This window comes from Saimiri boliviensis, chromosome 7 (assembly GCF_048565385.1).
Source record: "Saimiri boliviensis isolate mSaiBol1 chromosome 7, mSaiBol1.pri, whole genome shotgun sequence".
NCBI classification, from domain to species: domain Eukaryota; kingdom Metazoa; phylum Chordata; class Mammalia; order Primates; family Cebidae; genus Saimiri; species Saimiri boliviensis.
In genome coordinates, this window is record NC_133455.1 from 70,830,918 (window position 1) to 70,845,158 (window position 14,241).

At 56.1% G+C, this 14,241-nt stretch overlaps 2 protein-coding genes across 6 annotated transcripts in view; one reads left to right on the plus strand and one right to left on the minus strand.

Moving 5' to 3' along the window:
• SLC39A5 (solute carrier family 39 member 5) lies at window positions 1–7,221 on the plus strand. Of its 4 annotated transcripts, none has more exons than XM_074402744.1 (12): window positions 5–108; window positions 564–881; window positions 1,184–1,540; window positions 2,635–2,818; window positions 4,488–4,650; window positions 4,822–4,991; window positions 5,244–5,384; window positions 5,766–5,862; window positions 5,949–6,113; window positions 6,298–6,378; window positions 6,518–6,708; window positions 6,962–7,221. In XM_074402744.1, exons 3-12 carry the CDS (start codon window positions 1,254–1,256, stop codon window positions 7,103–7,105), a joined length of 1,623 nt encoding a protein of 540 aa, XP_074258845.1. In that variant the 5' UTR covers window positions 5–108; window positions 564–881; window positions 1,184–1,253; the 3' UTR covers window positions 7,106–7,221. The 4 variants fall into 4 exon arrangements, with proteins under 4 accessions (XP_010348266.1, XP_010348267.1, XP_074258845.1 ...); XM_074402743.1 differs by having other exon boundaries at window positions 564–854; XM_010349964.2 differs by lacking the exon at window positions 564–881 and having other exon boundaries at window positions 1–108.
• The window catches only part of ANKRD52 (ankyrin repeat domain 52), a 23,159-nt gene continuing 16,096 nt past the window's right edge, over window positions 7,179–14,241 (minus strand). Inside the window, exons 24-28 of one of the 2 annotated variants that reach the window (XM_039471754.2) lie at window positions 14,030–14,175; window positions 13,725–13,807; window positions 13,420–13,502; window positions 13,154–13,245; window positions 7,179–12,765 (exon numbers count right to left, since the gene is read on the minus strand). In XM_039471754.2, coding sequence (XP_039327688.1) covers window positions 12,515–12,765; window positions 13,154–13,245; window positions 13,420–13,502; window positions 13,725–13,807; window positions 14,030–14,175 — 655 coding nt within the window. In that variant the 3' untranslated portion in view covers window positions 7,179–12,514. The remainder of the gene's footprint in view (window positions 12,766–13,153; window positions 13,246–13,419; window positions 13,503–13,724; window positions 13,808–14,029; window positions 14,176–14,241) is intronic. The other variant, XM_010349962.3, reaches the window with a different exon arrangement.

The window sequence follows — 14,241 nt, forward strand, 5'->3', positions numbered from 1 at the left end:
CCCTGCAGGTGACCCTTGCCCGCCTGCCTGCCTGCCTGCGCCCCCAGCTGGAAGCAAGAAGGTTGTGTCCCCCTTCCTCTGGGTGTCTTTCTTGTCTCCTGATAACAGGTAATGCCAACCTCAACCCCATGGACTGGTCACCCCGATCAGACATTGCTTGCCTGATTTTAGGTCAGGTCAGACTTCAGAGGGGAGCCCAGATCCCTGTTTCTTCTCCCCTGCAGAGCGTCCCCTTTATTGGTCATCGATCCCTAGAGCTCCGGCTCTTTCTCTCCTTGGGGTGAGAAACTGTTGCTAAGAACAGTTTCTTTCCCATGCATGCATCTGGGCTTGGCATTCATCTGCCTCTTCTCCCTCCTCCCAGGTTAGGGATACCTGAATCCAACCTTCCCAGGGAATATGGGGATGGGGGTTGGAGATGAATTCAGGGCCAGATGTAAGGTAGATGGGGTGGAAGTATATGCGGGAAAAGGCTAAAATGGTACTGTGTTAAAAGTGGGGTGAATTATTTAAGAGGAAAAAAAACTAGGCCCAGGTTCTCCTTAACCATGTGGCTTTCCCAGGGCAGAGGGTGGCCCCTCCCTACTCAGAGGCCCAGCAGAGACTGACCTTTGACCCCCACCCCAGAGACCAGTGAACCATTAACTCCTCTCTGTGGTGAGCCTTCCCACACTGGCCCCACCCCTGACCCCACCCCAAGGCAGGTGGGCTAGGAGTGGGTAAGTGTCCATCTCAGCCTTCTATGTGACGTGGCCTCTGTTCCACCTGGACACCTGGAGGCTCAGTCTGGATTTCCCCCTCCCTGACTCAGGAACTGCTTAATTTCCACATCAAGGCCTAATAGGGGACCTGAGGTGACAGCTCTCACGTTGCCAGTGGGGGTGAGGCCCTGGGGATTGAGGGGGGAATAGAGAGGTGGGGCAAAGTTGAGAGGTGGGGTTTAGAGGACAAGGGATGGACACTCCGCTCTGGATGAAGTATGGGGAGAGCTCCGAGTCAGGGAGGTGCCCTAGGAACTGGCAAGCCGGAGGCTGCTCCTGCAGGAGGCAGTGTGGAGGGAGGAAGGCTGCAGTAGGGGCTGCGGCTGGATTCGGTGTGGGGCAGGTACAGGGAGCTCTGGCTCCCCTGTGGCCCTGAGCTGGAGAGCAGAGCAACAGCTCCAGCCCAATCCTTGTTCTTCCAGGACACTGTCCTCAGGATGCTTCGGGGAGAATAGGAGCCAGAACCAGAGCTCCTGAGCCATTTCCCCTGCAATGATGGGGTCCCCAGTGAGTCATCTGCTGGCCAGCTTCTGTGTGTGGGTTGTCTTGGGCTGGGTAGGGGGCTCAGTCCCCAACCTGGGCCCTGCTGAGCAGGAGCAGAGCCATTACCTTGCCCAGCTGTTTGGCCTGTACGGAGAGAACGGGACATTGACTGCAGGGGGCTTGGCAAGGCTTCTCCACAGCCTGGGGCTAGGCCGAGTTCAGGGGCTTCGCCTGGGACAGCATGGGCCTCTGACTGGACGGGCTGCACCCCCAACTGCAGACAATTCCACGCACAGGTACTGACCCCTTCCTCTACCCCACAGGGTCAATCCCCCAGCTCTCTCAGTGCTTGCCCCGAGTTGCCTTGTTCTGGCTTCCTCATGAGATCCCTGGAGTTACAAATTCTTCAGAACCCAGCTCCTTGGTATCTTCTCAAGGCCTCTCATGCCTCTATTGCCTTCTCTATTGTTTTGTTTTGTTGAGGCAGGGGTCTCACTTTGTCACCCAGCTGGAGTGCAGTGATACATTCACGGCTCACTACAACCTGCACCTCCCAGGCTGAAGCCATCTTCCCACCTCAGCCTCCCAAGCAGCTGGGACCACAGGCACACACCACCATGCCCGGCTAATTTTTTAAATTTTTTGTAGAGAAAATGTTTTCGACATGTTGCCCAGCCCAGCTAGTCACAAACTCCTGGGCTCAGGGATCTGCCTGCCTTGGGCTTCCAAAGTGCTGGGACTACAGATGTAAGCCACCACCCTGGCCCTCTGTTGCCTTCTAATTCTCTCCTCCAAATCTCTAAGCCCTTAGGTTTCATGCTGTTAGTCCCAATGTTCAGTGTCTCTGGGCTGACTTGGCTCCAAATTCACAGCCCTTTTTCTTTTTTTTTGAGACAGAGTCTCACTCTGTCACCCAGGCTGGAGTGCAATTGTACAATCTCGGCTCACTGCAACCTCCACCTCCCGATTTCAAATGATCCTCCTGCCTCAGCCTCCTGAGTAGCGGGGACTAGAGGTACACACCACACCCAGCTCATGTTTGTAATTTTAGTAGAGACAGGGTTTCACCATATTTGTCAGGCTGGTCTTGAACTCCCGACCTCAGGTAACGTATCTGCCTTGGCCTCCCAAAGTACTTGGATTACAGGCGTGAGCCACCGTGCCCAGCCATTCATAGCCCTTTCAGTTGTCCTCCTTTTGTTTTCTGTCACCCCAGAGGCAGAATATGGATAACTCTCAGATCTTCCTAAGGATGACATTCCATGGTTTCTGCGTCCCAGGATCTCCAGTCAGCGGCTGGTTCCCCCTTCTCCCCTAAGCTCCCTGGGAGCCTCTCAAAGCGGGTCGATAGGACACAAGGGAGGCTGACCTGCTATCTCATCCATTCCAGGCCGCAGAACCCTGAGCTGAGTGTGGATATCTGGGCAGGGATGCCTCTGGGTCCCTCAGGGTGGGATGACCTGGAAGAGTCAAAGGCCCCTCACCTACCTCGTGGGCCAGCCCCCTCGGGCCTGGACCTCTTTCACAGGCTTCTGCTGCTGGACCACTCATTGGCTGACCACCTGAATGAGGATGTGAGTCTGATGGTCTCTAGAGGGGGAAGGAGCCATGGGATCGGATGGGCTGAAGTGTTTAAATAATCAGGAGTTGGGCCAGGAGGGGTGACTCACATCTGTAATCCCAGCACTTTGGGAGGCTGAGGTGAGTGGATCACCTGAGGCCAGGCGTTGGAGACCAGTCTGGCCAACATGGTGAAACTCCATCTCTACTAAAAAATACAAAAATTAGCCGGGTGTAGTGGCAGGCACCTAGAATCCCAGCTACTCAGGAGGCTGAGATGAGAGAATCCATTAAACCTGGGAGACAGAGATTGCCGTGACCCAAGATTGCGCCATTTGCACTTCAGCCTGGGCAAGAAGAGTGAAACTCTGTCTCAAAAAAATAAAAAATAAAAAAGGCCAGGCCCAATGGCTCACACCTATAATCCCAGCAATTTGGGAGGCCGAGGCGGGTGAATCATCTGAGTTCAGGAATTTAAGACCAACCCTGTCTCTACTAAAAATACTTAGCCAGGTGTGGTGGTGCATGCTGATAATCCCAGCTACTCTGGAGGTTGAGGCAGGAGAATTGCTTGAACCCAGGAGGCAGAGATTGCAGTGAGCCGAGATCGTGCCACTGCACTCCAGCCTGGGCAACAGAGTGAGACTGTGTCTCAAAAAAAAAAAAAAAAAAAAAAAAAAAAAAAAAAAAAAAATCCCATTGTGGCTTTAGGGAATGTTATTTCAATAGTGAGCTATGTTCCCTTTGGGATCAGAACAGGTGAACCCATATTCAGAGCTCCAGGACCCAGTTTAGGGTCACAGTTGGCAAAGCAGAGACTGTAGAGAAGCAGCCCAGGGTAGAATCTGGATTGTCATCTGGAGAGGAGACCTGCAGGGAATGGATGGCTGTCTTCATCCAGAAAGACAGAGAATGCAGACAAAGCTGCTCTAACCTGATGGGGGTCCAGTGAGTGCCTCATCACAGGAAGCATTCAAGCTGAGACCGGATGAACATGGGACAGGGATGTTGAGAGGGAGGTTGGATGGCATTTCAGGTCTTTTCCCTTTTAAGATTCTGGCATGGAGAACTCTAGTTTTGGAGCTTCCTTTATCAAATCAATGCGATGATTGAAATGATCAGGGTTTGGCGGGGGAATGAGGACGATGCTCACTAGCACCCAGTTTGTACTGAATTGAGTGTCTGTATTGGATTGAATATCCACTAATAATAAATACACATTGATTTATAAGTACCCTTGCTCCAGTCCCCACGGGACCTGCTAGTAGGAGCAAAGGGGACCCTAGGAGAGACCCAGGAGTCTATGCAATGGAAGGACAGGTGTAAAATATCACTTTTTTTTTTTTGGCGGAGTCTGCTGTTACCCAGGCTGGAGTGCAATGGTACCATCTCGGCTCACTGCAACCTCCACCTCCTGGGTAAAAGCAATTCTCCTGCCTCAGCCTCCCAAGTAGTGGGATTATAGGTATTCACTACCATCCCCAGCTAATTTTTGTATTTTTAATAGAGACAGGGTTTCGCCATGTTGGCCTGGTCTCGAACTCCTGACCTCAGGTGATCAGCCTGCCTCGGTCTCCCCAGTGCTGGGATTACAGGTGTGAGCCACTGCACCTGGCCAGGTGTTAAAAGATCTGAGTCATAGTTCCTGGCGATTCTCCAATGTATGACCCTCGACTCCCCTAGTGTCTGAATGGCTCCCAGCTACTGGTCAATTTTGGCCTGAGCCCTGCTGTTCCTCTGACCCCTCGTCAGTTTGCTCTGCTGTGTCCAGCCCTGCTTTATCAGATCGACAGCCGTGTCTGCATAGGAGCTCCAGCCCCTGCACCCCCAGGGGATCTACTATCTGGTCAGCAAGTAGGAGTGGGTGGGGGGCACCCCGAATCCTGGAAGTGGGGCCCATGCCAAGGAAGGAGGCTTACTGGGGTCCTGCCACTCCTTGGAGTGTTCTCTCTGTCCTACCTTACGTATGGAACCCTCCTCTGGCCCTGGTCTAACTTCGGCCCCTGATTCTCCCTAGCCCTGCTTCAGAGTGCCCTGGCAGTCCTGTTGCTCAGCCTCCCTTCTCCCCTATCCCTGCTGCTGCTGCGGCTCCTGGGACCTCGTCTACTGCGGCCCCTGCTGGGCTTCCTGGGGGCCCTGGCCGTGGGCACTCTTTGTGGGGACGCACTCCTACACCTGCTGCCACATGTATGTGAAACCCCTTCCCTGTACCCCTGTCCCCAGTGGAGGATGGCCTCCTTGGCTCTAAGGTGTCCCCAGCTGTAGGGCATCCCCTCTCCCTTTCTATCAGCTCTCGCATCCTACTCCCGGACCCTGGCTTCAGCCCATGGCTGCCTTGTAGCAGAGCATATGAGCAAAGGCTTGCCACTGCCCATGCGTGAAGGGGCTGCTGTCGGGTATAGGGGCTTCCAGGGTCTGCCCTGACCTTTTCTCTGTCAGGCACAAGAAGGGTGGCACACAGGACCTGGCGGACTACCAGAGGAGGACCTGGGCCCAGGGCTGTCTGTGCTCGGAGGCATCTTCCTGCTCTTTGTGCTGGAGAACGTGCTGGGGCTTTTGCGACACCGAGGGCTCAGGCCAGTGAGTTATACTCTTCTCTTCCTTCTGCTGAGACCAGAGTCCCAGTCAAGAACTGGCCCAAAAAGCCAGAAGGTGAGGAGCAGTGTGTGCTCCTGGATCTCTGACATTTGCCTGGTGTGCAGGGCCTATTGGCTAACAGGGAGTGGGTAGGGACTCCTTAAGCACAGAGCCAAGACTTCTGGCCAAATCTCGTCCTCTCCTGATCTCAAGTCAACAAAAAACAGAGGGGAGGTGCCAACCTGGGAAGAAGGTAGAGGCCAAAGAACATCCCAGGTGCCAGAGGTGGAACCAGGTGTTCATCTTCCCAGCTTGTGCCCTGGCTTCCCCTTAGTCCCTGGCTCTGCTGCCTCCTCCAGCGGAAGGAATGCCTTCCTATTTCAGAGATGCTGCAGGCGAAAACGAAGGGACCTGGAAACACGAAACCTGGACCCAGAGGATGGCAGTGGGATGGCCCTTCAGCCCCTACAGGCAGCTCGAGGTGACAGGAGAAAATTTGAAGAGTAGGTTCCTAGCTCACAGTCCTTACTTGCAGCCACCAACACTGTCCTGTGCTTCTTACCACAGAGCCAGGGGCTCAGGGCCAGAGGGAGCAGAACCACCAGCACCCACCAGCCCCAGCCCCTCCTGGGCACCAAGGCCACAGTCATGGGCACCAGGGAGGCACCGATATCACGTGGATGGTCCTCCTGGGAGATGGTCTACACAACCTCACTGATGGGTTGGCCATAGGTGTGAGGGGTGGGAATGGAGGGAGGCAGGTCCGAGGGGAGGCCAGGGCTCCGAGTTATCAGCTGGGACTAGGAGAGGGTCATCAGGAGGACGGGGAGAGGATGGGAGCACCATGGAACACAGGAGCCTGCTTCTGGGGAGACTTTTCTTCTGGAATGACAACTTCCAACCCTGCTGGCCCCAGGTGCTGCCTTCTCTGATGGCTTCTCCAGTGGCCTCAGTACCACCTTAGCAGTCTTCTGCCATGAGCTGCCCCACGAACTGGGTAGGAATGGCAGGAGTAGGGTGGGGTGGACACCAGAGAGGAGACAGCTCTAAGGGGTACAGCTTGGAGACTGGCGGGTGGCATGGGTGAGGGGCAGCCCCAGTTGACTCCCTCTCATCCTGTCCTCTCTCTCCAACAGGTGACTTTGCCATGCTGCTCCAGTCAGGGCTGTCCTTTCGGCGGCTGCTGCTGCTGAGCCTTGTGTCTGGAGCCCTGGGACTGGGAGGCGCAGCCTTGGGGGTGGGGCTGAGCCGGGGCCCTGTCCCCCTCACTCCCTGGGTGTTTGGGGTCACTGCCGGGGTCTTCCTCTACGTGGCCCTTGTGGACATGGTGAGAGATGTCGGGTAGAGCAGAGAAATGAAGGGCAGTGGGGAGCAGGCATGGAGCAGAGGGAGGCAGCAGTCCTTCCGCCTCCACCACCAGCTCCTGGAAGGGCGTCAGACCGCAAGCCCGCAAAAGTCTGAGAAACAAGGGGCTGAGGTGTTTGGGTGGGGGCTGGCGATGCTTTCTGACACCCTCCCCCTGGTGTTGAGAGGTCAGGGGCAAGGCCAGAATCCTGACATCCTCCCTCCTTTTCTTTTAGCTGCCAGCCCTGCTTCGTCCTCCGGAGCCCCTGCCTACGCTCCACGTGCTCCTGCAGGGGCTGGGGCTGCTGCTGGGGGGCAGCCTCATGCTTGCCATAGCCCTGCTGGAGGAGCGGCTACTGCCTGTGGCTGCTGAGGGCTGACAGGGCCAGTGGAAAGGGGTCAGGGTTGCCCTTCCTTCCCCCCAACCACAGGAATGGAGGCGGGACACAGGGCCAGTAGGAGCAATAGGATTTTAATAAACAGAACCCATCCCAAAGCCATGACTACGACAGTTGTACTTGCACCAAAACAGCATAGAAAATCAGGGTGTGGTGGGAGAACCCGAAGCCAGTTGGGGGAGGATGTGAACATGAGTAGGGGCCTGGAGGGTGCAGGGTCATTAATCTGCAGGGAGAGCATTGTGCTTTAGCCCAGGGAGGGGAGGGGTGGGGCAAATGCACCGAGGTCCCCACTTTTTCCTGCTGCCCTTAACACCCTGGGGATGCAGGCATCTGGGCACATCTGCCCCTTATTGCTGCCCACCAGCGTTAAACACCCCCGATCCCAACACTAGCACCACAGGTGGTTCTGGGGCAGGGAGGCAGGAATGGGAAAATTGCTTAGAGAAAGATTCCACTAGAATCCAGTGAATTGTGCTCAGTTCTCTTTACTTCCTACAACCGAGTACATGGGTCACAGGGTGGAGGGTGCAACAGGACGTGGAACATGCCCCTCCGTGCCCCCCAACACACACCTGCACACAGGATGGTGGTGTCTGCAGCATCACAGGTCATGCAGGGCATGGGGAAGGGGAGGTTCACGCACACATAGATGCCCACAGCGGGTACCAGACAGAGAACACCCCTGAATATACACAGCTGTACACGGGGAACCCCCAGGTCCCCACCCCAACCCTCTCCCCTGTCTTGCTGTCCCCCGCAGGGGAACTATATTGCTTTGAGAGAGCCACCCCGGGGGCTGCTCTGCCAGGCACCCTCCCCTCCCACCCACCCCCATTTTGGCACATCTGCAAGACACACAGCAGCGAGAGTAGGCACCCTCCCTCCCAGGCTTCTGCGGCCTGGAGCTGGGGAAGGGGGCAGGAGACTTCATCCTCCATCCTCCCTAACCCTTCCCAAACCCCTGCCGAACCCACTCCAGCCAGGACCCACCCCCACCCCAAACACACATACAAAGCTGAGCTATCCAGGAACACAAGGGGAACAAGGAGATTGTCTGGGGAGGGAGTGGAGGCAGCGGGGGAAGAAGACTGGAAGCAGAGACCTCCCCCTTGCGGGGGGAAGACTGGCACAACAGCTACTTTAGTGCAATTGGAGAGGGTGCCCAGAGTGAGGGGTGGAGAAGGGAGGGAAGGTGCTCCCCTACTTCCCTGGGGGCAATGTCAGGCTTCCAGATCCCCCAGGGAAAGGGCCTAGCAGGAGCGGGCGAGGGCCAAGGTGGATCCTCTGGTTACCCGCCACCCTCTACCCTCCCAAATGCAGTGACAGTGTCCCCCTCACACCTAAGTGGGCAACAGCAGCCTTAGAGTCAGTACCTTCAAGTAATTCAAAGAGCAGACCCTCCCCACCCCAGCTTCACCCCATCTCTGGGATTTGGTCGCTTCTCTAGGGGTTGGGTTGGGAGGAGGGAGCCCCCAAGGCAGACCCTTCCCTCTCTACCTCCCGCTTCCCAGACCACTGGGCTTGGTCCTCAAAGATTCCTCACCTCCACCCTTGCCCAACCTGGGTCAAGGCTGCAGAAGGCTGGAGCCACCACAATGAGAGGGGAAGGGGCTGCTTTGTTCTTTATCCCTCCTTCTTACAAGGTAGGGCTCAAACTAGGCGGGATGGGGGCCCATACTGGTTTGCCCCAGGAGGAGGGTTTCTGGGCTAGGGTCTGTAAGGCTATTTTCCTTTGCGGTGGGAAGGGGAGGCAGGGGATGAACACTGGGTATGGGAAGGGGGTGAGAAATGGCTGAGAGGGAAGGAGGAAGGGGCCTCCCCGCTGGAGCAGTCACTGGAGTCATTTAGACAAAAACACTCATGTGCGTAAGATACACAGTGTGCGTACTCAGCCCCACCAGCCTGGCCCTAATCCCACCTCTCAGGACCCCTTCCAAGACCCTGGAGGAGGTTTTGGGGGTATAGCTGGAGACCATTCACTCGGGCCCCATCCACCCCACCCCCAGCCTCTTCTCCTCTTCTAGGTCCAGGGAGTAAGAAGGTGCTCGGGTGGGCAGACAGTGGTGGAAACAGTATTGAGTTTTCCTTTGGTTACATATTGAAGGCAAAGGTGAGCTGGACTTACAGTCAAAACGGATAGGGGTGAGGAAGGAGGAGGGGCCATGGCTGGGGTTGGAGAGGGAGGTAGGCCCTCCTCAGCCCCTCCACCCCAAGGAACACGTCTACGTGGGGTGGCAGTCCCTCAGTCTCGTCTCTCCCACCCCCCACAGCACCAAACAAAAGGAGAAGCCCCCTCCCCCAGGGGCTGCTCCCCACCCCAACCTGGGCTGTACATTCAGTGGTTTTCAGCAGTCCTATGGCTCAGGGGGCCACGGGGCAGGGGAGGTGGCCCATCAGTCGCAGTGGACAGTGGCAGTGACCCGGGTCTGCTGGTCCATCCTGGGACCCACAGTTTGTGCCGTTCGTCTTTCTGAAGGATAGTACACGGCCCTACCAGAGCCACCGCCCAACCAGGAACAGCTCTCCAAAAATCAGAAACTAAAAACTGGCTCTTTCCATCTCACCCTCTGATTCACACATCCGTTTCCCTGTCTCCTATGTCACCCTCGCTCTGTTTCCTTTGCTGGGACCTGGGGTTGCTCCCAGGGTCCTTGCTTAAAATAGGCCTTTTCACAAAAGTGCTTATTACTTGAAGCAAGTGCTTTAGAGCTGCGGTGGGAGAGGGGGGACGGGGAGGACAAAGGGAAGGCGCTGTTCCCCCCCATCCCCCTGAAGATTGGGGGGCATTCTGCCTGTTTTACTTCTCCACACCCGTTTAAGTCAAAGAGGTTTAAAAAAAAAATCTTAACATTTAAATAAATATTCAGTGGCCATGAGAATGGTCAAAATGCTTCAAAAAACACTAGGGCTGGGGAGCCCGGGGTGGGGCGTGGAGTTTCCTTTGGCATAAGGAGAGGAGGCTGCTTGTCCCCCCAGGCTTCCTCACAGCCACATATGTAGGGACAGAGGACTCCCCACCACCTCCCGGCACTGCTGACAGTGCACGGAGGGCAGCAGGGAGCAGTCAGCCCCCAGAAATCTCATCTAGCAAGACAGCGGGGCTCCTGACAGATACTCAGATGCTTCCCGCCATCGCCAAATGTCAAGAAAGGAGAACACGACTCACACCCCACAAGTTCTCTCTGGAGGACCCATCTCCCCGCTCCCCTTGCCCCCCACCACCTAATTCCCAGCACCAAGATGAGAGGGAGGGGGTGGAATGGGAAGATTTCAGGAGAGAGAATTGAAGAGAGGGTAAGCTTTGCAGAGCCAGCAGGGTTGGGGATGGGGGCTGCAGCCCTTAAGAGAGGTCACATTGATTGTCGTATAGGGAAGGACATGGTGTGGAGGGAGGTGGGCAAGAGGGGCGTCACAGGCCCTTTGGCTTTGAAAACAAAAATAAAAACTAAAAGCTGCACAATCCTTCTCACCAATCATGGTCATTTGGAAGCCTTGAAATGGTTTAGGAACTGAGGGTTGGGAGAAGCAAGACGCAGAGAAACGGGATCAAAAGGGACCATCAAAAGATAGGGACTTGGAAAACACCCCAAGCGTCTGGAAACCAGCATGAGGTATGGTTAAGGGTATCCACTGGGGAGGGAGGGGGTCCCTGGGACGCCCCCCTCCCCTCAGCCCACCCTTGGCAAGGGTGGCGAGACATTCAGGGGACACAACTGAAAGATGGGCAAGACTGTGAATAAAGCAAACTTGGGTAGGGGAGGGAGGCTGAAGGATCCCCCCCAGGGGGAGACCCTGTACGGTGTAAACGAAGCCTGTCCAGTTCTCAGGGGACAATACTGATGGCAGCCAAACTGGGCAAGGATGCACTGTGGGGGCAGAGGGGGCATGACCTCTATTCAAGTTCTGTGTCTTGGCCCCTGGCTGAGGTATTGAGTGTGAGGAAGGGAACACTGGGCTGCAGGAGTGGGTCCAACTGTCCAGGAGGCTGCACTAGGAGATGGGTGGACAGAGCACTTAAAGGGACCAGGGCCAAATTCAATGCTACATTTAGAGAGAAAACTGCCCCCTCCTCACTCCAGCCCAGTTTGGCTTTTGGGGTGTGACTGTTAGAAATCTTACCAGTGCAGTCCCTAGCTCGATCCCATCTCTCCTCCCTGCTGGGAAGGCAGGGACCAAGCCCCAGTACCTATTCATCTTTCTCTAGGTCAGAGCTTCTTCCTCACACTGGAGGGGAAGCCTGGGTCCCGAGTAGCCACGGTCCCTTGTTGGCCCTGCCCCTCCTACCATCTTTGGCTTCAGATCAGGAGTGACTGGGGCAGTGGGTACTCTTGGACATAAAGGAAGGTGGAGGTGGAGGCAGACAGGGAGCACAGAGAAACTGTGGGATCAGGGGCACAGGAGGAAGAACATGGTCCCTCCCTCCAAATACATGCAAACACATGCCTGAAACACAGAGGACATACTAGGGCTGTGGTTTTGAAATGGGCAGGAAGTTAACTTGTGTCTTCCCCTAAAGGATAAAACGCTTACTTAAAAATTCATGACAAGCCTCAAAGTTCAAGGAAAGGAGAGCTAGGGTGGGAATGGCCAAAGGCTCTGCCCTCCCAAAAGAAGATAAAAGAAGCAAGGTTAAAGTGCGTGGTTAGGGGCCAGGCTAGGAGTGGGAAGGAAGGGGAAAGGGGCAGGCTGTGGGGGCAGAACCAGCCCTTGATTTGCATATGAGGAGCCAGGGGAGAGTGCAGGATTGGGGCCCAGGTACAGTAGTTGCTGCTTCAAGTGTTTTGCATTTGGACTTTAGGGGTGATAGGGTACAAAGTGGGGAAAAAGCTCCAGGCCCCAGTGCTAAATATCCTCCCCCCTCATCCTCTAGCTGCCCCTGAAGGGGGAGGGGGACACCCCCAGAGTGCTCACACAGTACCAGAAATTAAGGCTTCTCACTGCTGCGGGGATGGAGGGACCGGCCGAGCAGGGAGGCAGTGATGGGTATGGAAGAAGAGGGGATCTGCCTGGCAGTAGGGGCAGGGAAGAAGGGGGACACAGAGAGGAGTCCCCAGGGAAGAGTGGGGGTAGCTGGCAGCAGAAAGAGGGAACCAAGAGATGGAGTCAAAGAGTGGGGGAGCCAGGCATTTAGCAATCATTTTGGGACACTTGGCAGAAGGGGTCACCCTGGGGGTGCCAAGGGCCTGGGGTGCTCCCTGTCAGTCCCAGACCCCTGCCAGGCCAAGATGGTGTGGCAAAGGGGTGAGCAGCTGCTCCCCAGGGCTTTCTTCCCCTCTGCCCCCTCCACCCAGTCGTGTTCTCCTTTAAAGTGCCCTAAATGTTTAGACTTTTTCTAAATAAATAGAATTAGATATCAAGCCACTGGCGGGGAAGGGACACTGGAGGGGGCTACTCAGAGTAGCAGCCGTCTAACCCAATGGCACCGGGCCGCTCCTGGCTGTAGGGGCAGGAGGCCCCGTGGGGCAGGGCGCCGCAGCCACCCACCGTCTTGGCGGCTGCAATGCCGCAGTTCTTGAGCAGGCTGAAGCTGAAAGGACTGACGGCGTCCTTGGGTGGGAAAGGCTTCATGGTGGAAAGGATCAAGGCCAGGCAGTCTGCCACATCTTTGTTGGGAGCACAGGCCAGTGCTGGGGTGTGACCTGCAGGGCCAATGGGGAGAACTGAGGCAGAGTCCTGTATCCCAGCCAGCCTCCCCCAGGCCCTGAAGTCTCTTCTCTATGGAGGAAGTCAAGGCAGGCAGGTACCCAGCAGGGGCAGAATCCAAGGGTGACAAGGGCCCAGGAAGGCTGACAGGCAGATTCTCTAAGTGCCAGCTAAAGGGAGGGCATGGGAGACAGAGCCTGGGTGTGGAGTCCTCCTGACCCTGCAGGCTCCCCTCTGAGACTCCAGAGTACTGGTGTGGACTCCCTGCTCTGAAGAGTTCCCTTGGGTAGAAAATCCCATGTAGAGCAAGATTAAGAAGTCACTCTTGAAGAACGTCTCTGACCCAAAACCCAGGAGAGGCAGGGGGCTCCGGACCCCACCCACCTTCTTCATCCACAGCCAGCACTGTGGCCCCACGACTCAGCAGGGCCTGCACCACAGAAGCTAGACCATTCCGGGCAGCAATGTGGAGTGGCCTTGGAAAAAAGGAAAAAGAAGGAGCTTGATGCTAAGTTGCCCTTCCACCTCCAGACAGCGTGGCAAGGGTGCTGAATGAGTATTATCGGCTCCAGAGAGCCCCTTAACAACGGCTACTCTTTTGTCACCCACCAGCCTCCCCCAGCCCGGAGCCCCCTTCCCCAGGCACTCACATCTGCAGCGCACTGTTGGTAGCATTGATAAGGCCAAGGTCTTGGGTTTCTGCCAGGATCATGAGGGCACATTTCTCATGGCCCTGAGAAAGGGGAACAGAGAGTGGAGACTTGTGAAGTAGAAGTGTGGCAGGCTGCAAGGCAGGAATTGGGAAGAGTGACAGGAGGACAAACAGCTGCCCCACCAGTTGGATAAGCTGGACAATCCTCACTTCTGGCCCAGTCCCCTCTGCAACCGAGACCTACCCCGCTTCATCAAGCTCTGCCCCTTACGCAGGCAGACCCCTAATCGCTTCCGGCAGTACCTTGCTACAAGCCAAGTGGAGGGCCGTGTTCTTGTTCTCATCCAACACAGTAAGGTCTGCCTTCCCTCGGTACAGCAGAAATTCTACAAGAGAAATGTGACAGAGGAGCTGACGCCTCCCTCCAGAGCAGCAGCCACCCCGGCTCTCCACTCTCCTCTATCTGCAAACACTCTGCATCCCGTCCACAGATGTCCAAAGACAACCCTCCTGCTTTCTGAACCCCAGCCCCAGCTAGCAGGCAGGGCTGACCCATCCTGCAAACGCCCCAGGGGAGCTCCTCCCTTCCACACGCGGCCTCTACACACCCACAGCAGCGGTCTGCCCGTTCTCAGCCGCCGTCATGAGCGCAGTGCGGCCAGTGTGGTCAGTGGCGTTCACCTCGGCTTGGTGCTGCAGCAGCATCCGGAGCCCAGAGACATTGTCCGCGAAGGCAGCGGCGTGAAGGGGGGTCCTGTGAGGCGGGGATCAGGGTAGATTAAAATAGGGATGAGTCTACTGCTGGAGCAGAAAGAGGAAG

What these genes read in the sequence shown, in the direction of transcription:
- SLC39A5 (XM_010349964.2), top strand. Translation starts at nt 1,254, where the DNA reads ATGATGGGGTCCCCAGTGAGTCATCTGCTGGCCAGCTTCTGTGTGTGG. An exon ending in GCAGACAATTCCACGCACAG is followed by an intron (nt 1,541 to 2,634) that starts GTACTGACCCCT and finishes CATCCATTCCAG; the next exon opens with GCCGCAGAACCCTGAGCTGA. An exon ending in TCCTACACCTGCTGCCACAT is followed by an intron (nt 4,992 to 5,243) that starts GTATGTGAAACC and finishes TTTCTCTGTCAG; the next exon opens with GCACAAGAAGGGTGGCACAC.